The sequence below is a fragment of the Hemicordylus capensis genome, chromosome 5 (genome assembly GCF_027244095.1).
Source record: "Hemicordylus capensis ecotype Gifberg chromosome 5, rHemCap1.1.pri, whole genome shotgun sequence".
Taxonomy (NCBI): domain Eukaryota; kingdom Metazoa; phylum Chordata; class Lepidosauria; order Squamata; family Cordylidae; genus Hemicordylus; species Hemicordylus capensis.
The window spans coordinates 40671616-40696500 of NC_069661.1; the positions used below are offsets into that span (position 1 = coordinate 40671616).

The 24885-nt window shown below is 43.2% G+C and overlaps 1 protein-coding gene across 1 annotated transcript in view; it reads right to left on the bottom strand.

Moving 5' to 3' along the window:
- Positions 1-21907, bottom strand: part of ARSJ (arylsulfatase family member J) — a 93158-nt gene extending 71251 nt beyond the window's left edge. Inside the window, exon 1 of the mRNA XM_053251838.1 lies at positions 21136-21907. Coding sequence (XP_053107813.1) covers positions 21136-21467 — 332 coding nt within the window. The 5' untranslated portion in view covers positions 21468-21907. The remainder of the gene's footprint in view (positions 1-21135) is intronic.
- Between the last annotated feature and the right edge of the window lie 2978 nt (positions 21908-24885).

Below are 24885 nucleotides of genomic sequence, written 5' to 3' on the forward strand. Positions count from 1 at the left end.
GGTGGAGAACACCGACTGCTCCAGCTGCTTGCCCCTGACTACAAGATCCCCTCATGCTCCACCTGCAGTTGGGGGTGGTGCCTTCCCTGTACCATGCATGTAGGGAGCTCAAGTCAGGGCTGCTGGAGTCAGCGGGGCCCAACACCAGCCTGCACTTCACTACAGATCTGTAGATCAGCTGTAGTGGAATGCAGGCTGCTTTCCTGTCCCTCATGGTGCATTGGTGGGGGCTGGAGAGAGAGGGGGCCTATCTGCTGTTGGTGGTGTGCAAGTCCCTACCATGCAGCAAAGCCCAGGTGGAGCTGATGGACACAGACCACAAGGCAGATAAGCTATCAGTGATCATTGAACGCCAGGTGGAGCAATGGCTGTCCGGGCAGCCAAACCTTCGCCAACTTTTCATAGTTGCTGACAATGGTGCCAATATATTGAGGGCAGCCTGCCAGCTGCAGTTCATGTCCATCCATTGTATGGCACACGCTCTTAAGGAGACTAAGACCAGGGAATATCAAGGCCTCTCCCTTGAAGGGTCTCAGCTGCTCTTGTGGAGAAGTGCCGCAGGATAGCAGCCTACTTCTACCAGAGCAAAAAAGGGTAGGTGAATGCTCAGGGAGAAGCAGAGTGAGTTGAGCTCAGCCTACCTAGACACCTCATCCCTGGGGATGCCCATCCCTGGTGGTGGAACTCCACCTTTCCCTTGCTCCAGTGCCTGCAGGAGCAAGAGGCAGCCATCCAAGAAGAGGCTGACTTGCATTCTAGGTGGTATTCAAATGTGTTTAATAAATAACAAATAAATTATCCTGGTTTGAAAGGTTAGGCAGGCAGTGCAGAGGAGGCTGGACCAGTAGGTGGGTGCTGGAGTGCTTACTTCTAGTGTGCAGTCCATGCCCATCAGCAGTATAACCACAACTACCCAGCGGTATCCCTGGCAGTGCCAACACAGCTGACACTTCTACCCAGGAATTCCACCCTGTGGTTCAAATGGGAATGCCTTGGCTCATTGCCAGGGGTACTGGAGGAGCTCACCGTGCCCTGCAGTGGTGCTGAGCAGTCCACTCTCCAGTAACTGCAGGAGCTAGTGGCAGACATGGAGATGGAGCTGAGCTAGTTTTGAGCAACACATTGCCAAATCTGGCCGGACTTTGGGGTGGTTGCCAGATTTATTTATTTTATTTAGCAAATTTATTGACCGCCTGACTTCCTTAGACTCAAGGCGGTTTACATAAGTTAAAACAACAACAGTGAGGTGGGGATGGGGGGGAAACAAACAAACAAACAGATGGCTCCTCTCATGCCCGCCAACCAGCATCCAGAGTGAGAGGGTGTTCTCCATGGCAGGGGACATGGTGATGACCCATCGCTCACACTTGGATACTGGCTTGGTGGAGCAGCTGGCCTTCCTCAAGGCCAACCTGCCCCTGCTAGGCTAGACTGAGCTGGACATGGAGACTCATGGACATGGAGTGACTCATGGTCACCACCTGCTGCAATACCACGGCCAGCCAGTGTTCCCTCTAAGGCGTGCACCCATGTGTGTGCTCACAATTTTTTAAAATGTTTGCTCAGTTAATTTTAGATCCCACTCAGGTTGAATCAGGAAGGCCCCACTCTGAATGCATGTGCGCCCACACTGGCCAACCCACAGATGTGTCACAGTCCACCTGTTAGTGCTGGGCACACACAGACATGACACATGCACCCCACTGCCCGGAATGATGTTGCATTGAGGCCCACCAGAACCAATTGAAGGCCGTGACGGAGCATACAAGAGGAGGTTTGATTTTTTTAATGTGTTAAGTTACTGTTTGTTACTGCTAACCTTTTTCCAAAGCAGCACACACACAGACTCGCACGCATGGCCCATGAGGATGATTCTGGACTGGTGCCCCGACTATCAGCCAAGCAGGCTGTCAGCACAGCTGGGGCCCAGCCAATATTCTGAGGTGAATTCACTATCCAGAAAAGAAGAGAATAAATAAGACTTCTTATCAAGTATTTTCTTTCTCAGCATTGTTTATTGCATGCTTTTTGTGAAATTGCTGCTATTATAATTGCTTATGTGTCCAAGTCTTGCTGGATCTCAGATGGAGAAAGGCAGAACTTGAGTGCCTACCAATGGCTTCCTTGAGTTGTGGTGGCTTCAGATAGGGGTGTGCACAAGGGGAGCAGGAACTTTAAGAAAGAGGAGAGCAGGTCCTTACCTGCTTTCCATCACCCCATGTAGCTTACTGCTGGGGTGGCACTCAGCCCAAGTACCCCTGCCCAGCACCAGCATATACATGGCACTCAAGAAATTAAAGCTTCACTATAATTCAAATTCAGTTCAAATTCAAACCAGACTGTGGAAAACGATTCAGCACACACCACTAGTACTGGTGTTAACACTGGTGCTTATCCATTGCACCAATACTTCATTAGGATGTCAGATACTAATGTTTAATATATATGTTGAAAAGTTTGCACATTCTCAGAGATGTTCTCCTTTTCCCAAATAAATGTAATGATGCACACTCCTTTGTTGGGCTGTGTGAGCTGTTTTGCAATGAAAATTCTTATCTTACTTAATTTTTATCCTGCTTTTCTTCAGTCATGGAGTTAAGTGTTGTGTATATTTTTATTTTATTTATTTAACAAATTTTTATACCTCCCAAAACTTACGTCTCTGGAGGGTTTGCAACAAAGCAAAACAAACAGAAAAAGTTAAAACATTAGTTCAAACAAAATAAATGACATGGGGCTTTCCAGGCAGTCTCTGACCAGATCAAGCAAGGCTGCTGCATCAGAAAGGTTGCTTGCTTCAGAAATAGCCCTTGCTGTGCTACAGGTGAAACTCGAAAAATTAGAATATCGTGCAAAAGTTCATTAATTTCAGTAATGCAAATTAAAAGGTGAAACTGATATATGAGATAGACGCATTACATGCAAAGCGAGATAAGTCAAGCTTTAATTTGTTATCATTGTGATGATCATGGCGTACAGCTCATGAAAACCCCAAATCCAGAATCCCAGAAAATTAGAATATTACACGAAACCAATAAAACAAGGATTGTAAATAGAACAATATCGGACCTCTGAAAAGTATAAGCATGCATATGTATTCAGTACTTGGTTTGGGCCCCTTTTGCAGCAATTACTGCCTCAATGCGGCGTGGCATGGATGCTATCAGCCTGTGGTACTGCTGAGGTGTTATGGAAGACCAGGATGCTTCAATAGCGGCCTTCAGCTCTTCTGCATTGTTTGGTCTCATGTCTCTCATCCTTCTCTTGGCAATGCCCCATAGATTCTCTGTGGGGTTCAGGTCAGGCGAGTTTGCTGGCCAATCAAGCACAGTAATCCCATGGTCATTGAACCAGGTTTTGGTACTTTTGGCAGTGTGGGCAGGTGCCACGTCCTGCTGGAAAATGAAGTCAGCATCCCCATACAGCTCGTCTGCAGAAGGAAGCATGAAGTGATCCAAAATCTCCTGATAGACGGCTGCGTTGACCCTGGACTTAATGAAGCACAGCGGACCAACACCAGCAGATGACATGGCTCCCCAAATCAACACAGACTGTGGAAACTTCACACTGGACTTCAAGCATCTTGCATTGTGTGCCTCTCCATTCTTCCTCCAGACTCTGGGTCCTTGGTTTCCAAATGAGATGCAAAAGTTGCTCTCATCAGAAAAGAGGACTTTGGACCACTGAGCAACAGACCAGTTCTTTTTTTCTTGAGCCCAGGTAAGACGCTTCTGACGTTGTTTGTTGTTCAGGAGCGGCTTGACAAGAGGAATACGACATTTGAAGCCCATGTCCAGGATCCGTCTGTGTGTGGTGGCTCTTGATGCACTAACTCCAGCCTCAGTCCACTCCTTGTGAAAGTCCCCAACACTTTTGAATGGTCTTTTCCTGACAATCCTCTCCAGGCTGCAGTCATCCCTGCTGCTTGTGCACCTTTTTCTTCCACACTTTTCCCTTCCACATAACTTTCTATTAATGTGCTTTGATACAGCACTTTGGGAACATCCAACTTCTTTTGCAATTACCTTTTGAGGCTTTCCCTCCTTATGGAGAGTGTCAATGATGGTTTTCTGCACAACTGTCAAGTCAGCAGTCTTTCCCATGATTGTGATTCCTAATGAACCAGACTGAGAGACCATTTAAAGGCTCAGGAACCCTTTGCAGGTGTTATGGATTGATTAGCTGATTGGAGTGGGACACCTGGAGCTTAGACTGTTGAATCTTTTCACAATATTCTAATTTTCTGGGATTGTGGATTTGGGGTTCTCATGAGCTGTATGCCATGATCATCACAATTATAACAAATTAAGGCTTGACTTATCTCGCTTTGCATGTAATGCGTCTATCTCATATATCAGTTTCACCTTTTAATTTGCATTACTGAAATTAATGAACTTTTGCACAATATTCTAATTTTTCGAGTTTCACCTGTAAGTTTACCTAAGCATGGAGGCATATGCTCTAACAACACACTTTGGGAGTATCCATTTGATAAGCGTACAAATGTAATTGTTCTCCCTGACAAAAATATTTGCAAAATATGTTGGTCAACTGTTTAATCATATTAATAAGGACTCATTTGTTACCTGCTTGAGGTTTACCCTTTACTTTTATGTTCAGGTAAACTGATCCCAGCCAATTGGTTCTCTGTTTTGCTGACCTAGGAGTCTCTTGTGCATCTGCATAACAGGAAAAATGTAATGCCTCAAGTAGTAACACATGGCTTCTGCTACCGTAATCATGTAAAACTAGGGTCATGTAAGCAGACTTCCAGATTCCCTTGCTGGACTGGGAACCAAATGTGCAAATTGGATGCACATCTGGCTTTGAATCAGCAACATGAGGAACACCTAGATGCAATGGAATCCACATCTGCACTGCTGCGTTTGGACGAGAATACACATATCCAATAGATTTGAAGTTGCAGTGCTTATGGGAATGCCGCCCCCCCCCCCACTGGTCTTGCACTAGCTGAACACCAGAAATGACCTCTTGATTATGGCCATTGGGTATCGCTGCTTCACATGTTATATTTTTTCTAGTAAGTAGAATCTTAGTTGACTCTTGTATCTGCAGTAATGTATGAATCAACCTTTAGTTAAATTGTACTTCAAGACCTTCTGTGCCACAATATTGATTTGGCTGCCTTTATCTTTGATACCTTCCACTGAATATAAAATACTCAATTTCTCTTGCTTTGCTATTTTAACCTGATTGATAAAACTGGTTAGCTTGTTTGGGGTTTTTCTTTTTGTTACTATGATGAGCACAGATGACTCATAAGACACTGAAAACAGACTTGTTAAATAAGAAAATATTATTTTTAATATAGTAACTCTTCTGAGTAGAAGTACTTGTACAGGCTGGCACTGAAAACCTTGCATGGGAGAGAAAACAGACTTTAAAAGCCAAGGTTTGCCAGCTGAAATTACAAGTGGAATAACAGCAGCAAAAATCATGGCTGACATGTTCTGATACTTCTCATAATCCAGGAAATTTGTTGGGGGTGGGGAGAAAGTGCCATGATTCTACAAAGCATTTTTGGATGAGTCATATCATTCTGGCTTTCCATCCCCCGGCTGTGAGAGTACAGCCAACTGAGCATAGGAACCTTGGATTGTCTAGCACAATTCCAAGACCTTATAAACAGAAATAGCTACCAAATGATCTAAATGATTCCCACATAAAACTAGGGAAGCACATTGTTCTGCAATGCTTTTGTGTGCCAATCTAGAGCAATTCAGTCTTGGGTCGTTTCAATGAGGGCTTATCTCAGGCAATCCAAAACTTTGTTTCAGTCACAGTTAAAAATATATGAAATATAAAATGACAAAATGTTAGTGGAAGGATTTAAACCAAGGGCTCTATATCAAACAGGAAAAAGACTTCTTTAGTATATTCCAAGGTTCTCTGTATGGCTCCAGATAACTGATATTTGATTTGACTTTAGATCATGCTTTAGTACTAACCACATATAGTACTACTGTACTGGCTAGCTATTTCCAGTTCGTGTGCAGCGGTAGCATTCCTGCATCTGAAGGAGGGGTGCTCACATCGGGTGTGTGTGTGTGTGTGTGCCAACCCACCTTAACCCCCAAAAGCACTCCAACATTTGGGACCCAAGTTTGAGAACCCCTGTTTTAGGATATCACCTACTGGAATAACCCCCTGCTAATGCTTTAAGTTAAGAGGTCTTGTAACACTTCCAAAAGTTTCTCAGGTTTGGACTTTAGCAGGTGTGCACCAAGAATAGCTTTCCACATGCTCTTGCTGTCCAAACATGTTGCATGTATTGTGAACTTAGGGGACTGCTTACATCGGGGTGCTGGTGGTGGTGGTTTTTGCCAACCCACCTTAACCCACAAAAGCACTCCAACATCTGGGGACCCAAGTTTGAGAACCCCTGTTTTAGGATATCACCTACTGGAATAACCCCCTGCTAATGCTTTCTGCTGGCAAATCAAAGGGAATAATCCAACTACAGTCAATCACTTTTAAGTCCATTTAGTTCAATTGGAAAATTAAGCATATGCTTAACTCTCTCCTTTTGAAAAGAATGGGACTTAAAAGAGCTAAGACACCCTATGTATTTTATAGTATATAATTTTATTGCTCATTATCTTTTGAATGATACCCACTAATGCAGAGCTGTTTTTAGTTTAAGACTCTTTACCTTGACGGTCACTGCTCCCTCTAAGGTGTGTGCACGCTCAAACGTTTTTGGATGTCCACTCAGTTCATTTTAGATTCTGCTCAGGTTGAACCAGGAAGGCCCCATTCTGAATGCAAGTGTGCATACACTATCTTGATACTGCTGCCCAGAACAATACTCATTCTGCACAGAGATGAAAAACATTAGAAAGAGCACTGTTGATGGTGCAAATATGAAAGCACTGATGCATCTTTTCAGGTAGTCCCCTTTGAGAAATTCATGAAAGACAGACATGTCCACAGCTGTTAGAAAAGAAGCAGAAGGAATCTGTTTTAATAGTTTGAGTATCATTAACATTTGAACTCTTGCCAGAGGCAAATCAAAGAGATAGAGAAAAGTCTAGGAGTATCATGTGCTTGATACTCATGATGCTTGGAAATCTGGATCTGGCTACTATTCGGCACAAAATCACTGGCTTGATGGACTACTGATCTGACACAGTGATCTGACACAGGGGTTCTCATAATGAAGCAATGGTTTCTTCAGCCAACAGATATTTTGCTAAAACAATGGGGAAATTTGCTTTAGAACATGAATATAACCTTGGAATAAATAAGCATATCAAGTTCTTGATGCATCTTTATGCAGTACCAATGGGGACAGATCACTTGACAAATTACATAAAATTAAATTTCATGATCAAGAGAGGAAGCCAATACTGTCAAATAATATGACCTAGAATATTTACATATCAGCCCAATAAAATCTAATATTACACAGCAAAAACCCCAAAATATTTTTTAATTTACCCCCTTCCTTCCATAATTAAGGAACTTCGCTTTATGTACTCTTGCATTATTTCCTACATTATCTTCAGCAGCATTTATAGTGCAATCACAGCTTTAGCATTTAACATGAAATGTGTTGATCGGATATCAAAGCACAATTTTATTTGAGTTTTATACGGAACTGTCTACTTGGACTAGTCTTGGTATTAATTATTTCTTCTCTTATTCATTCTTTTTATTCATTGTTCACTTAGTATTATTAATGTTTATTATTTCTCTTATTCTTTCTTCACTTTCAAGAATGAATTTATCTCTTTTTTCTTTACTGCTGCAGCACAGAAACAGTACCATCCTATGCTCCAGTTACTCCTGTTAATGTTTTCATTTAGATACCCACTACAATCTCTTTCCTGGGAAATTACAATCAGTTTAAATCCTATCAGTTTATAGGTGAAATCAAGATATTTTCCACTTTACATTTGCTTACAATGAATCTCGCCTGTCATTTTGTTTTCCAGGGGCAAATCACAAGTTAAGAGAAGTGTGTCATTAGCACTTGCATAATTTTTTTAGTATAAAGAGCAGCTGTGTGAAAGGACTGGATTGGTACAAAATGGGAACCCTTCATCTCCTTGAGAAATAGCAGAAGCAGGGGCTGCTGATCCAGATTTGGATCATGGTGGAGGTAAGGGGCCCTTCTGCCATGCCACAGTCCCAATCCAGATCTCTCCTGCAGCTGCCATTTACATTTTTTTAAAAAAGCAAAGAAACACTGATTGAACTCTTCTGCCCTAATTCACACTGTCTGGATAGACTGTATCACAATCTTTATGTCTGTTTTTGTTTTTACCATTTTGAATATATTAGTGGTATTTGCAATTGGCTATCTAATTGCTCACCCTGACTTCAGATCATTTATTAATGCATTAAATAGCACAATCCCTCATATGATCCTTAGGAGACTCAACTGCGTATATATCATATAAGCATGATGAGAAGCATTCTCTATGATGAGAATGGTTACAGATCCATAAGGGTTAACCAGTTACCAATGTATAAGGTACCTATCTGCTTATCCTATGACTGATAAGCTTTCCTTGGAGATTTTGATGAGGGATTTTGTCAAAAGCCATTACATAAGAACATGAGAACAGCCCTGCTGGATTAGGCCCAAGGCCCATCTAGTCCAGCATCCTGTTTCACACAGTGGCCCAACAGATGCAGTTGGAAGCCTACAGGCAGGAGTTGAGGGAATGCCCTCCCTCCTGCTGTTACTCCTCTGCAACTGGTACTCAGAGGCATCCTGCCTATGAGGCGGGAGGTGGCCTGTAGCCCTCCGACTAGTGAAGTTATCCAAACGCCTCTTAAAGCCATCCAGGTTGTTGGCTGTCACCACATCTTGTGGCAGAGAATTCCACAAGTTGATTATGCCTTGTGTGAAAAAGTACTTCTGTTTGTTGGTCTTAGATTTCCCGGCAATCAATTTCATGGGATGACCCCTAGTTCTAGTGTTATGGGAGAGGAAGAAGAATTTCTCCCTATTTACTTTCTCCACACCTTGCATGATTTTATAGACCTCTATCATGTCTCCCCACAGTCATCTTTTTTCTAAACTAAATAGCCCCAGGTGTTATAGCCTTGCCTCATAAGAAAGGTGCTCTAGGCCCCTGATCATCTTGGTTGCCCTCTTCTGTACCTTTTCCAGTTCTACAATGTCCTTTTTTAGATATGGTGACCAGAATTGTACGCAGTACTTCAGGTGTGGCCGCACCATAGTTTTGTATAAGGGCATTATAATATTATCCGTTTTATTTTCAATCCCCTTCCTAGTGATCCCTAGCATGGAATTGGCCTTTTTCACAGCTGCCGCACATTGAGTCGACACTTTCGATGAGTGGGCTGTCCACCACGACTCCAAGATCCCTCTCCTGGTCAGTCACCGACAGTTCAGATCCCATCAGCGTATACCTGAAGCTGGGGTTTTTCGTCCAAATGTGCATCACTTCACACTTGCCAACACTGAACCGCATTTGCCATTTTGTTGCCCACTCACCCAGTTTAGAGAGATCCTTTTGGAGCTCCTCACAATCCATTTGGGATTTCACTACCCGAAGGATTTTGGCATCATCTGCAAATTTGGCCACCTCACTGCTTATCCCTACTTCTACATCAAGTATGAATAAATTAAAAGGCATCAGTCCCAGTACAGATCTCTGGGGGACCCCACTTCTTACTTCTTTCCATTGTGAAAACTCTCCATTTATACCTACCCTTTGTAACCTACCAGTTAGCAATCCACACATGTACTTACTTGTCCCCTTAACCGATGACTGCTAAGTTTCCTCAGGATTCTTTGATGAAGAACTTTGCTGAAAGCTTTTTGGTAGTCCAGGTATACTATGTCAACTGGATCACCTTGATCCACACACTTGTTGACACTCTGAAAGAACTCCAAAAGGTTTTTGAGACAAGATTTACCTTTGAAAAGCCATGCTGGTTCTCGGACGTTAAGCTAACCGGCCTGTAATTTCCCGGATTGCCCCTGGATCTCTTTCTGAAAATTGATGTTACATTCGCAACTTTCCAGTCCTCCAGTACAGAGCCTGATTGCAGGGATAAGTTATATATTTTAGCAAGGAGGTCGGCAATTTCACATTTGAGTTCTTTGAGGACTCTTGGATGGCTGCCAACTGGCCCTGGCGATTTGCTAGTTTTCTGTTTTTCCAGACAGTTTATAACATCTCTTGTCACTTCTATCTGACTCAGTTCTTTAGCCTCCATCCCCGAAAAGCCTGGTTCAGGAACAGGTATATGCTCTGTATCCTCTGCCATGAAGACGGATGCAAAGAACTCATTTAGCTTCTCTGCAACCTCCATATCCTCCTTAATAATCCCTTTCACTCCCTCATTGTCTAATGGTCCAACCGCCTCCCTGGCAGGTTTCCTACTTCTGATGTATTTTAAGAAGTTTGTTATTGCCCTTGATGCTTTTAGCTAAATGTTCCTCAAACTCTCTTTTTGCCTCACTTATTGTCACCATGCATTTCTTTTGCCAGAGTTTGTGTTCCTTTCTGTTCTCTTCATTTGGACAGGCCTTCCAATTTCGGAAGGAAGTCTTCTTCCCTTTTATGACTTCCTTGACGGTACCTGTTAGCCATGGTGGCATTCCTGGACTTAGTGGTACTTTTCCTCCTTTTGGGTATAAAATCTAACTTGGCTTCTAGTATTGTGGTTTTGAGTAAACTCCATGCACTCTGGAGCGATGTGACTCTCCTGATTTTCTCTTTCAGCTTTCTTTTCACCATACTCCTCATTTTGGAGAAGTTTCCTCTTCTGAAATTCAAAATGTCTGTGTTAGACTTCCTTGATGATTCTCTCCCCGCATGTATGCTGAATTTGATTGCAATATGGCCACTGTTCCCTAAAGGGTTGATGACCCATTCAAAAGTCCAAGTACATAATGACTACCAGATCTCCTTTTTCTACACATTTATTACACTTGGAGTTTGAAAGAAATGAAAGGGAAGAGGGAAAGGCAAATCTGAGCAGCACACTGTAAAGAGAATCAGCTCAAATAGTGTTAACACAAAAACACAAATGTTGAATGGAGAACTGTGCCCAAATTTTTAAAAGTGCTTTGTTTAAATCACCCTTAATAAAGAAAACCACTTCTCAAATAAATTGTCAGCTTCTTAAGAATGTTGAGGACATCTACAGCTGCAATTTTAAACAATTATACCAAAATAACTTATATAGTAAAAGATCTAAAATGAGTCTTGAATTGGGGCAAATTCCACATACTAACCAACATTACGATCAAGGAAATGCTGGTGCAGCAAGAGAGCAATCTAACCCAACTTCCAAACTAACTCCACCGGTACAGCTCAAAAGCGGCAGTCTTTTATGCTCTCCCCTTCTCCAAGAGCCTCTATATGCACAGCCCTCAGGGACATAAATCTTACTTCACTGAAAACAGTTGTCAGAGGCTATGTTTTAGCAAGACTATGATGTGGAGGAAGGAGGAGTTTAACTGCCTCCCACACAGACTGATTTATATACTGCCCTTCCTAAAGTTTACATTAAAATCAAACACACATAATAAAACAATTAAAATAAAAAACATTTAAACCAAAAATAAAATTAAAATTAAATCTAGACAGCATTAAAATCCAGGCTAAAAAGTTGGGCTTTCAAGGCTCCCCTGAAGGCCTCCAAGGAAGATAATCCACTCATACCCAGTCCCACTTCAATTTGTCCATGAAGTGGCAATTTCCCGACTAATCATCTTTCGGAGGGCAAAGAGTGGCATTAGAGTGATTTTCAGTGGGGAAATTATTATTATTAAGAAATTTTATATACTGCTATTCACTAAGCAGCTTACGTAACAGAAGAAATGAAAAAGGTATGCATTATGGATTTTGCTCAAACAAGGTAAATGTGCTCTTAAGTGGTTAGAGTGCTGGACTAGGACCGGGGAGACCCGAGTTCAAATCCCCATTCAGCCATGATACTTGCTGGGTGACTCTGGGCCAGTCACTTATCTCTCAGCCTAACCTGATTCACAGGGTTGTTGTGAGGAGAAACCTAAGTATATAGGACACCGCTCTGGGCTCCTTGGAGGAAGAGTGGGATATAAATGTAAATAATAAATAATAATAATAATTTCAAGTTACAGTAATAAGAAATGCAGTTATCCATTATGTCATAGAAGTACTTTAGTCAATATCTGGGCTATTGTTTGTGATGTGATTCTTTTTATTAGGGATGTGTACAACATATCGAGCTTGGAATATTCCATCTAGGAATGAAGGGCCTGGTCTGAGCTTGGAATGGAATGACCCCGTTCTGAGTTGGAACATTTCAAGTGTTCCAAGCACCATCTTGGACTCAAAAATGGTGCTCTTCTGGCCTCTGTGTATGTATGGCAGCCATTTGCATGGTCAGCACCACCACACCAATGGCTGCCACACATGTACAGAGGCCAGAAGAGCATAGAGACCAGAAGACCAGTTGTTCTGATGGAACATTCTGGGCATATGCGTTCTCAGCTCGGAACGGAACACAAATATCGTTCCATGCACATCCCTAGTTTTTTATCCAGATCTATACATTCAAGTACATTTTCATTTTCATGATAGTTATTCAGGAAGTATAATCTTGCTGTTTAACATCTTGACTAATGAAGCACTTGTGTAATAAGCAAAGCTGCACTAATGTAAAAGGATCTCACATAGTTGCGCTTAAAAACGGAATTTGTGCAGTTACTCCAAAGTTCCATTTAGAACAAATGAGACATGCTGTATTTGTGCATTGTTGCACAAGCACAAGCATGCTTGTGATAGCCTGGAATGCAAGCTCCAGACTTAGTACAAGTAGCTAGCTTAACAGCTATGTGCTAGCATGCAGTTCTTCCACAAGCTTTTTGTTACTCAGAAAGTCAGCCACTACCTCTGAAGGATCTAAGTTACTCAACTGAGAGTAAATACATCCACTGATCAGAAGAACACATGCATATATTGTATCACAGATTTAGTATTAGTAGTAGATATACACATATAATCACTCTCCAAACATGTGCATAGACATGTGGTGCAGATCATATAAAATATGGAGTTTAGCTTTTATATTAAGTCCTTTATAGCTCTCATAAATGCTTGTCAGAAGACTGTGCAGTATAACAACTTTGCCACACATTTTGTATTTTCAAGATAGCATATTTACATTGGCTGTCATCGCAACAAATACTGCATGCATGCAGCCAAATGTTGCACATTTGGATGCACTCCTGCTTCTGCAATGCAAGCAATTTTTTAAAATCTCCCCTCTTCCTGGAAGCGCTCTGAGCAACAGGCAATTATGCCCCTGAGAGCTGAGCAGCCATCAGGGACATAACTATATGTTACTCAGAGTTCTTTGAGGGGAAGGGGAGATTGGCAAAAATAATCCCCTCCCCATATGTCAGTACCCACACTTCATTAGTGTGTACATACCTTTTTTGGCCACATGTGCACAGTTTAAGTCTCGATGTCAACCATTGCCTTCATGTTTTTTAAACTTACAATTTTTATTTGCATTATTTGGTTTACAAATATTTCCCTCCAGTATTTTCCCTTCCCGCCCCATATCCAACCTGCCCACCCTAAGCCAGCCTTTCCTACCACAAGCCTGCCTTTCCCCCACCATGCCGGTTGGGGGGGCGGTGAAAAAATAAAAGGGATATAGAGAAAAAGAGAGAGAAGGATGACAGAAGAGAGGTAAGGCGGGAAGAGAAGGAACACACATCTTTGCATCAATGATGCACATACAATGGGAAAGGGAACACATTCTTTGAGAACAGGCAGGAAGAATGGGATCACTTTAGTCTAGGAAAAGGATGAAGGGAAACACAGTTTTTTAAAAAAAATATTCAGGAGAGTAATTCTTTTTTAGTATTGAGCTCAGAGCTGGAGTAACTGGCAGCCAACTTACTGGCAAGAGGGAGGGCTGGATGCGGCAATGTAGGAGAGTACACAAGTCTCTTGTTTCTGATCATGGCCAAAAGGGGCAACTTGCAGTTACCTCTGCACAAGGAGTACTGTGCCTATACTAGGATGGATTGTGGTCATTTTTTAAAACCTACTTTCTTCTCGGAAAGCACATAGTAAATATTTGTGTGTGTGTGTGCGTGTGTGTGTGTGTATCAGTAAAACATATTAGCTGGGACTGAAAGAGCTCCTTAGGACTTGCCCAAGGACTTGAGCATGCCTATGCTATATCACAAACTGCTTTACAAGTTTTCTTCACTTCCAGAAGAGGTTTGCCATGCAGCATTGTGTCTGTTGCATGACATTTCTATATGAGAAACACAAGTTCAAATCTCCATTGGGCACTCAGAACTTGTCTTGTGTTTCTTTGCATCTAGGCCACAAATGCTAATTTAAACAGGCAAAATGATAAAACAGAGCAGCAACAGCTCAGCACAATGTTTAAAATTTATGATAAAGCCACAGAAAATAAATATATTTTCATCTGCCAGCAAACACTGGACAAAAGCATGGTCTAGAGGGCTTACACAGGGAGAGCATTCCATAACTGTGATGCCTCCTCACAAAACTACAAGACTAGTAAGGAGTGCCCTTATGTTCTATATCCAGAACAATGGTATCCAGAACAAGGGCTTAGAAGACAGTCATGCTCAATACTTGATGGTACCATAGCTCAGTGGGAAGAGCACCAGCTTTGCATGCAGAAGACCCCAGGTTCAATACTTGGCATCTCCAGGTAGGGCTGTGAGAGACTCTTGCCTGAAACCTTGAGGAGCTGATGCCAGTCAGTGCAGACAATACTGAGCTAGATGGACCAGTAGTCTGACTCAGTATGAGGCAGCTTCCTATATGCCTAATATAGGAAAATGCATATGTACCCATGAAGCTATCTTATATCAAATCTGACCAAATCAGCTACCTTACCTGCCTGCTCCAATTGGCAGTGGCCCTCCAAGATATCAGGCAGTTCTTTCCCAGCCTTGGTACCAGAAATCATTTAACTGGAAATGTTTAACTGGGTTTATTTTCAGATTTGATTGGGAATAAACCCAAGGTCTTCTGCTTGCAAAACATACACTTTGCCACTGAGCAATGATGGCCACACAAATTTACTGAGTTCAGACTATGCAAAGTTTCAAAGGCAATAGCCAGCACCTTGAATTTTTAAAAATTATTTATTTTACATTTTATATCCCGCTCTTCCTCCAAGGAGCCCAGAGCGGTGTACTACATACTTAGGTTTCTTCTCACAACAACCCTGTGAAGCAGGTTAGGCAGGCTGAGAGAGAAGTGACTGGCCCAGAGTCACCCAGCAAGTATCATGGCTGAATGGGGATTTGAACTCAGGTCTCCTCGGTCCTAGTCCAGCACTCTAACCACTACACCACACTGGCTTTCCTGGAAACTAACTGATAACCTGGGCCTGGAAACTAACTGATAACCAGTGTAGTTGTACAAGCATTGGTCTAACATGCTTTCTGTACCCAATACATTATAGGAACATAGGAAGCTGCCATTTACTGAGTCAGAGCCTTGATCCATCTAGCTCAGTCTTGTCTACACAGACTGGCAGCGGCTTCTCTAAGGCTGCAGGCAGGAATCTCTCTCGGCCCTATCTTGGAGATGCCAAGGAGGGAACTTGGAACCTTCTGCTCTTCCCAAAGTGGCTCCATCCCCTAAGGGGAAGATCTCACAGTGCTCACACATCAAGTCTCCCATTCATATGTAACCAGGGTGGATCTTGCTTAGCTATGGGGACAAGTCATGCTTGCTACCACAAGACCAGCTCTCCTTTCCTAAGAAGAAGAGTGGGGGACAGATTTTTGCACTGGCTGGAGCTTTTGAATTGCTTTCTTTGTAAGTCCTTCATGGACTTGCAAAGTCCCTACCAAGTCTCCTTTATACAGTAAGTCTCCACATTAGCAAAGTGTGGATAGCAGTGGACAAACTACATTATTAAGGAAGGTCACAGCCTGCTTACCAGATGTAATTTTTACCTCAATGGTCCTATTAGATCTTCTTGTTCATATGTTGCAGGATTTGGCAGGCATTCACTGAGCTGCTCTTGACAAGTTCTTCTTTATCCTTGTCAGAGATGTCCTAAGTGATGGGTGATGGATTGTCATCTTCCCCAGTACCATTTCTGTGGAGTCCTACAACAATGCCTCTTATGCCAACATTATCATTCTGGGCCTTGACCAAATTTTCACCTCAGAATTCACTTTTTCTAGTGACAGCTGGTGAATTTGCAGCATGTAACTCTCACTCTCATGCCTTAGAGGGAGCAGTGACCATCAAGGTAAAGGGACTTCAGCGAAAAACAGCTCTACATTAGTGGGTATCATTCAAAAGATAATGAACAATAGAATTATGTACTATAAAATACATAGGGTGTCTTAGCTCTTTTAAGTCCCATTCTTTTCAAAAGGAGAGAGTTAAGCACATGCTTAATTTTCTAATTGAACTAAATGGACTTAAAAGTGATTGACTGTAGTTGGATTATTCCCTTTGATTTGCCAGCAGAAAGCATTAGCAGGGGGTTATTCCAGTAGTGATATCCTAAAACAGGGGTTCTCAAACTTGGGTCCCCAGATGTTGGAGTGCTTTTGCGGGTTAAGGTGCGTTGGCAAAAACCACCACCACCCCGATGTAAGCAGTCCCCTGAGTTCACAATACATGCAACATGTTTGGACAGCAAGAGCATGTGGAAAGCTATTCTTGGTGCACACCTGCTAAAGTCCAAACCTGAGAAACTTTTGGAAGTGTTATAAGACCTCTTAACTTAGGTTGAATATTTGACTGGATATTATACATTTAGATTTTAAATTACTGTTGTTTGATGAGAATCAGGCAGTGAAATAAAATTAAATGACACATATTTAATCTTAATGTATCCCTAAATGGAAGGAAAGAAATGGAAGAGGAAACTACCCTTTTTTGGCATATGAAATTTTTTTGTACTCTTAATTTGGCTTGGGTTGGCCTCCTCCAACTACACTCTTCCTGTAATTTTGTCACTTTCCTTCTGGACTGTCCCTTGCTCTGAAAGTAAAATAGCAAAGAAGATAATTTTAAATCTTGCCCGTCTAGGAGTCTCTAAAGAAAATACAAATGAAGTGTTGGCAAATCTCAGTTTTCCTATAGACGTTTCCAAAAATACTGCAACTGGATTTTCAGAATGACTCTCAGAGTTGCCTATTTTAAAGAGCTTCCCCTCTGCCACATCTCACTTGATCTGTTTGTTTTAATTCTCTCCTTGCCTAATTTAAACAGTATGTGCTTTATAGTTACTGTAGCAATCTAGATTGGCAATCTGAATTCCCTTGAATTTCAGTTGGTTTGTTCTCTTCTGAGTCCTCATGATGTCCCAGTTTCTCCAAACTTAACAATTACAAATCAGAACCTAGAGGAACACCCCACCCCCATAGTCAAATGAACAAATAGCTGTCATATAGCCTGAAGAGATTGCCTACCAGACTGTGAACTGCAGATCTGGTCTGCAGAGCATTTACTGGTGGCTCTGTAACTCTGGCTCTCACTTTGTTTCCAGCTGTTTCAACAGAAGAAAGAACAGTTTCCATTTTATTGAAACAACCTTGCTAATACTAATGTAAGTGAGGGTGGATTTTTACATTCATGTACCACATTAACTACAACCATAAGCATTCTTCATATACATAGTGCTCTGTACCACACGCACAGGTGGTGCATCTAAAGAGTTTATTCCCAAGAGTATATATAAGATGCCTCAAAGGAGATATCTTGGAGTGGCATGGCTTTGTGGTACCGGAAACAAACACTTTGGACACACATACCTACATATAGAGTGCATGGAGGTGTGAATTCAGTATTACTGATGTAGCCCTAATGGGACATTTCATTTGAGTTGTACTTGTGGTAATAAACTTGAATTGTCCCTTTTGCTAAGCAAGGTCCAGCCTGGTTTTCATTTTAATGGGAAAAATGTATGAGCACTGTAAGATATCCCCCTTGGGGTTGCTCTGGGAAGAGCACTTGAATGCTTGCATGCAGAAGGTTCCAATTTCCTTCCCTGGCATCTCCAAGATAGGGCTGAGAGAGACTCCTGCCTGCAACCTTGGAGAAGTCACTGCCAGTCTTTGTAGACAATACTGAGCTAGATGGGCCAATGGTCTGACTCAGTAGAAGGCAGCTTCCTTTGTTCCCATGAATAACATAGGACATAATTTGTCTGGTTGTGGTCCGCAATAAGAAAAAGGTCCCTCTTGTGATATGCTTTATTAGACTGTAATAAAACTGGTGGGTAGGGCTTAGTCTCTTGATTTTTGCAAGATACCTAGTGGTAGGCACTGCCTAACCCTAACCCTATAGTTGATGAGAAAAAGTCTATATTTTTGGAACAGAATATGCCCCCTTAACATAACTCTAGGCCCCTATAGACTTAGAAAATGAGACTAGGACCAATACTGAGTATCATACTCCTCTGTATAACAAACCAGTGAACCATAACACCTTTGAGATATGTATCTTCCATAACCAGCATCCCTCATAAGACTAGTCCAATATTGCACATAACTCTGAACAGCTGAAGCTGACAGCTAGTGTGGTTCAGTGGGTTCCATCCCAGATTTGAACCAAAAAGCCCCAAGTCCAAAACCATGCTGAGTGATGGACCACAAAACAGGAATAAGAGTGGTCTATTGTACACAGTTGTCAGAATGAATCATACAGTAAGGGTTGTAACATGCACTGCACGCTCATAATATTATAGTTATAACAAAGTGATGGTGAGTTTTGGTGATGGTGAAAATGCATGTCTAACTTGATATAAGGCAAAAGCTGCAATTTAGGGATTATGTATATAGTATACCAGCATTTATCCAGGGCAAAGCATTTGCTTTGCATGCGAAAGGTCCCAGGTTCAATCTCTGTCATCTCCATGAGCTTTTTCATACAGTAGGCTTTACTGCAATTTGACTGTGAGGCTTTACTGCAAGTTCAAAGTTGCCCAAAAAAGCTGACACAAAAAGTCAGTTTTTACCCTGGATATAAATCAGGTTACACTCTTAACCTGCAATGAAAACCCAAATCATATGTGAAGTGCTCCCCAATTGCTCACAGGAAACCTTGGGGTAAATCTGGCCAATATGTGAATGCACCCTCTCCATTCTGGAGGAGATGCAAACTAAAAGCCCTCCAGGTAGAGCTGTGAAAGACTACTGCCTGAAACCCTGGAGCAATGTAGTCATTCAGTGTAGGCAATACTGAGCTAGATGGGCCAATGATATAACTTGGTACAAAGCACCTTCCTATGTTCCTATAATTGGATACATCTAGCTAATCAGAAGGTTGGATAACTTGGAGTGGTATTTGCATAAGGATACATACAAAAAACAAGCCACCTAATGGTGCAGCGGGGAAGTAACTTGCCTAGGGAGCAAAAGGTTCGAATCCCTACTGGCATGTTTCCCAGACTATGGGAAACACCTATACTGGGCAGCAGCAATATAGGAAGATGCTGAATGGCATCATCTCATACTGCATGGGAGATGGCAATGGTAAACCCTTCCTGTATTCTACCAAAGAAAACCACATGGTTCTGTGGTTGCCAGGAGTTGACACCGACTCAACGGCACAACTTTACATACAAAAAACACATGGCAAAGTGAAAACAACTAGAGGATTTGGATAACTGGAACTCAGCCACTATACATGCTGCTACAAATTATAAAGAGCTTCTATCACTGCCAACTGAGCAAAGAGGCACCTTATAAAGTGATGATTCTCTTATATTTAGTGGGGGGGGGCTATCCAACTCCAGCACAGCATTCCTCCAAAGACTGTTGCTGGTATCTGCCTTTATGTTTCTTTTTAGATTGTGAGCCCTTTGGGGACAGGGGACTATCTTATTTATCTATTATTTTTCTTTGAAAATCGCTTTGAGAACTTTGGTTGAAGAGCGGTATATAAATATCTGTAGTAGTAGTAATGATTGTCTTAGTGGCAGGAGAGCAACTATTCCTATTGAATCCCAGCACAACATCACTTCAGTGGCTACCTTACTATTTATATTTAAGATTGTGCGCCCTTGGGACAGGAAACCATTTTATTGATTTATTATTGATTTTTCTATATGAACCGCTTTGAGAACATTGGTTGAAAAGCAGTATATAAATATTTGTAGTAGCAGTAGTTTCCAAAGTGATTCAAACAACATAGTTTTGACTAATACATGGCTTTTAAAAAAACTTGTGAATAGGATATGAAATGAGGTAAGCAGCCATTTTTAATTCATTCTAGGACATGACAAAATGCCTGACATAAAAATTTAAATATATAAATATTTGTTGTATTCGTATTGACATTGGAACATGCATATGATATTGTACAGATATGGGAAGTTTAAAAAACATGATTTGATAATTTCTTGTCTAAATGCCTATACTAAAACTGGCATTTTCGCAATAACTGGCACTCACTTTGAACAGCAATTTCAGCTGAGGTCTTTAGCAAATGACCCACTGAAGTTGTCAGAAAGATGTTCTGGTGACTTGTGATGAGCACTGAACCTTGCACACAACAACAAACTGAAACACCTTGAACTTTCATTCATTCGTGGAACTTTTTGTTTGACATTACAAACTAGGACCTTGGCAGCTTCCACGTGGATGAAGCAAGAAGTTTTAGTGTACACCCATGCAAATCAACTGCTATCATAATATTATGAAGTGGGTAGTTCTCAGTGCCAAATCCTTATTTAACACACTACAGATTTAACAAAGTACAGATTTAGGTTTTATTTCATGTATCAACCCACAACTTTCTCAGCCACCGTTAAGCAGGAAACTTCCAAACAAAGTTACATATTAGAAGCTCCAGAAGGGTAGAGTTGTATTTGCCGGTTACAGCAAACATACATGCAGAGTCCTGTGAAACATTACAGACTCGCTGTTTTATTGTGGCATAAGCTTTCGTGAGCAAGAGCGAGCCCACCTCCCCAGGCTCCAGTCCACAAAAGCTTATGCCACAACAAGTCTATTTTAACCTTTAAGGTGCCACAGAACCTCTCTCTCTCTCTCAAAAATGTTGGAAGGTGTAGTTATGATGTGGCATAGGAGACAGGCAGCATGTATCTACCAAATTCAATTTAACCACGATTGTACACACACACACACACACCCCCCGATCTTACTTCCCAGTGATGAACTGACTCCTCGAAGGCGTGCACATCGGCTGAACGTAGTAATTCTCCAGCTTAACCCCTTCTGCAGCCAGCTTATCCAGGGTGGGCGTCTTGATCTCCGAGCCATGATAGCCAACGTCTCTGAACCCCTGGTCGTCCGCCAGGATGAAGATGAGGTGGGGCTGGGAGGTGGCGGGAGGTTCCGCCTCGGGCCCCGCTCTCAGCTGGCCAGCCCGGCTCCTGCTCGCGCCCTCCGGGTCCCCAGCCGCGTCCCAAGCCAGGTAGCCGTAGGTGAGGAGGCTGAGCACGGAGAAACCGGCCAGCAACCCCCCGCCTAGCATTTTCCCTCGGCAGAGCCGGGGCAAGCGCTGCACGGCCCCCGCCACCTCCCGGGAGGAGGGCAAGTCCCTTGGGGGCGGCGCTTAGGTCAGGACTCGAGGGATGCCCCCATAGCAGCGGCGGGGTGCTGGCGAGCCCCTCATAAGAGCAGACCGCAACGTCGAGCAGGGGAAGGGGCGGCGGGGCGCTCTCAAAGCATCGCCGGGAGGTCGGGCAGCAGCGCCCAGCCTGCCACGCTGACCGCTCTCTGCGCCATCCTAACCCTAGACGGGGTGGCGAAGCGGCTCCCGCCTGCCTCTGCCGCCGGCAGACTAGAGCGCGCGCCTCAGTAGTCTCCCAGTCCCAAGGAAGTCCCCGTTGCCTGGAGGGCGGGAGGAAGCGAGGTGAGGGGGACCCGTCCTCTTTCGCTCGCGCTCTGCCTGGGCGCTGGCGCGAACAACTCTCTCGCTGCCTTCGCTTCCCTCCCACCCATCCCAGTGGCGAGCAGCGCCAAGCAAAACTCCTGCCTCAGCCCACGCGCACGCGCGCCGCCCTGCTAGGACGCATTGACTGACCGGAGAAGTGCCGAGCCGGCGGCCAGCGGTGGAGGAGGTTGGCTGTGGCTAGCCAGGCAGCAACTGTTACTCTTTCAGTCGAAAGTGGCTCGAGGCACTCCAGCGGAACCTTTGGACACAGCCTTTGGAAAGCGCGAAGTAATGAGGAGTGCTTCTGAGAATGTGCAGAGTGCACTCCTCCACTTTCTTCAGACACACACATCTGGGAGTAAACGGTTCTGAAAGAGGTCTTCTTGAGAAGCCTAACATTAATGTACTAGTGGAGTCAGGGTTCGGTACTGCACAGAGTACAGTTGAACAGCTGTATGTACAGAGTACATACAGAGTGCCTCCTAGAGCTTCGTATCTATGATTGATCTCCGTATGGCTTTCAGGAGGGTTCACCTGAAGGATTTTTCTCTTAGGGTAGTAGTACTGCTTGATAGGCTCAAGTTTGATCATTTCCTAGTTTTACCTTAGGCTTGCTTAGCCTAAGGATGCAAAGGAGAACGGACCTTTTGTAGCTGAAAGAGCTGTGCCAATGAGGGAATTCTGGCAATCAGCCAGAACTGCAGCTTGTCATGCAGAGCTGATTAAAGCAGAAATTTACACTTCAGCTTCATTATGAAAAATAAGTGGACCTTGTTTTCCTTTGCATTTGGCTACCCTGCAAAAGGGGTGTTAAAGAACTAAGTGCTCATTGGAAGTAATGCAAATGTTACTTAGCGGTGATAAAAACATAGGAGCCAATTGATTGATTGATTAAGTGCCATCAAGTCGGTGTCAACACTTAGTGACCACATAGATAGATTCTCTCCAGAATGATCTGTCTTCAACTTGGCCTTTAAATTCTTGCAGTGGTGCATTCATTGCTGTTGTAATCGAGTCTATCCACCTTGCTGCTGGTTGCCCTCTACCTCTCTTTCCATCAACTTTCCCCAGCATTATGGACTTCTCAAGGGAGCTGGGCAGGGCTGGATTAAGGGCAATTGATGCCCTAAGCACAGCCCAACAATGGTGCCCCCATCGGCCCCCTCCACTGCTAACTGACAAGACATTAAGACTCAAGCAAATTATTTACTTATACCTTAATATTTATTTAAAATTTAAAAAGTTTTCTTATAGATTTTTTAAGGTAAAACAAAACAGTTCCACTGCCTATAATTTCTTATAAATAGCTGCAACAGAAGGAATGATTGAGAAAAATATTTCATCTTCAAGGTCAGACATCATAACATACGACCCTCTTTTACGTGAAGTTTTATCAATATTTTGTACTGCTCCTTACAGTAATCTTTCTCAAATCAATGACTTTTTACTTCAGATACATAGTTTAGTAGTTTCTCAAAATTTTAGTTGCTCACCAAGCCAAAGAAATTTTTTTTTTAACAATGCAGAGTAAAGTTGAACATGGCAGATAAAAACAATTACAAAAAATCGACCAGTTGAGTGTGGCAGTGAACTGCAAGGTGGCAAAAGAAATGCAAGGTTACAATAAGGGAGGTGAAAAGAGAGTTTGAGGAACATTTAGCTAGAAGTATCAAGGGGAATAATAAAAACTTCTTCAAATACATCAGAAGCAGGAAACCTGCCAGGGAGGCTGTTGGACCATTAGACAACGAGGGAGTGAAAGGGATTATTAAGGAGGCTATGGAGGTTACAGAGAAGCTCAATGAGTTCTTGGCGTCCGTCTTCACGGCAGAGGATACAGAGCATATACTTGTTCCTGAACCAGACTTTTCAGGGATGGAGGCTAAAGAACTGAGTCAGATAGAAGTGACAAGAGATGATGTTCTAAACTGTCTGAAAAACTGAAAAATAACAAATCGCCAGAGCCAGATGGCATCCATCCAAGAGTCCTCAAAGAACTCAGATGTGAAATTGCCAGCCTCCTTGCCAAAATATATAACTAACTAGCTGAACCGGTGCACAGTATCTGCACCGCTAGTCTCTCCTACGGATTCCCCCTTCCTTCTGCCACCATCTATTCCCAGTCATTTTCGCCCACTGTCCGCCTCCTTTGCCAGGGCCTGCCTCCTCCTCCACTGCTCTCCCCGCTTCCAGCCAGGGGTGTAGCTAGGGGAGAGGGGGCCCGTGTTCATCCCTCTCTCTGGCGGCCCCCCAGAGTGAGGGAGATAATGAAGAAAATAGGGAGGGGTGGAACTGGAGGGCCCTCAGGAGCTGGGGGCCCATGTTCTTTGAACCCTTTTGCAGCGGGTTACATAGCTACGCCCCTGCTTCCAGCCCCCATGCCCATCACAACAGCCCCAGTTGCTTTGCCAACCTCTGCCCAGCCATTTTCAGGAGCCCGCCGCCACCGCTGCCTGCCCAGCCGGGCTCCTCTCGGTGGCACGGCTCAGCCGCCCACCGCCTCTTCTCCTCTCGCCGCCCATTACTAGCCGCCCCCAGCCGCTTGAGCGGCACCCCCTTGGCCTCCTCCTCTGGGCTCCTCCAACCCCCAAACGACGTTTCCCTCAGTCCCGAACTCTTGCAGCGTGTCACGAGAGTTCCGCCGCCAAATCCTGGGCACGCATGGTCTCAAGAGAATTAAATACATAGATCCCTGTAATCAGGCTCTGTACCGGAGGACTGGAAAGCAGCAAATGTAACACCAATTTTCAAAAAGGGATCCAGGGGCGATCTGGGAAATTACAGGCCGGTTAGCTTAATATCCGTTCCAGGCAAATTGATGGAAAGCATCCTCAAGGAAAAAATTGTAAAGCACATAGAAGAACAGGCCCTGCTGGGGGAGAAACAGCATGGCTTCTGCAAAGGTAAATCTTGCCTCACGAAGCCTTTGGAGTTCTTTCAGAGTGTCGAAAAGTGTGTGGATCAAGGTGACCCAGTTGACATAGTATACCTGGACTTCCAAAAAGCTTTCAACAAC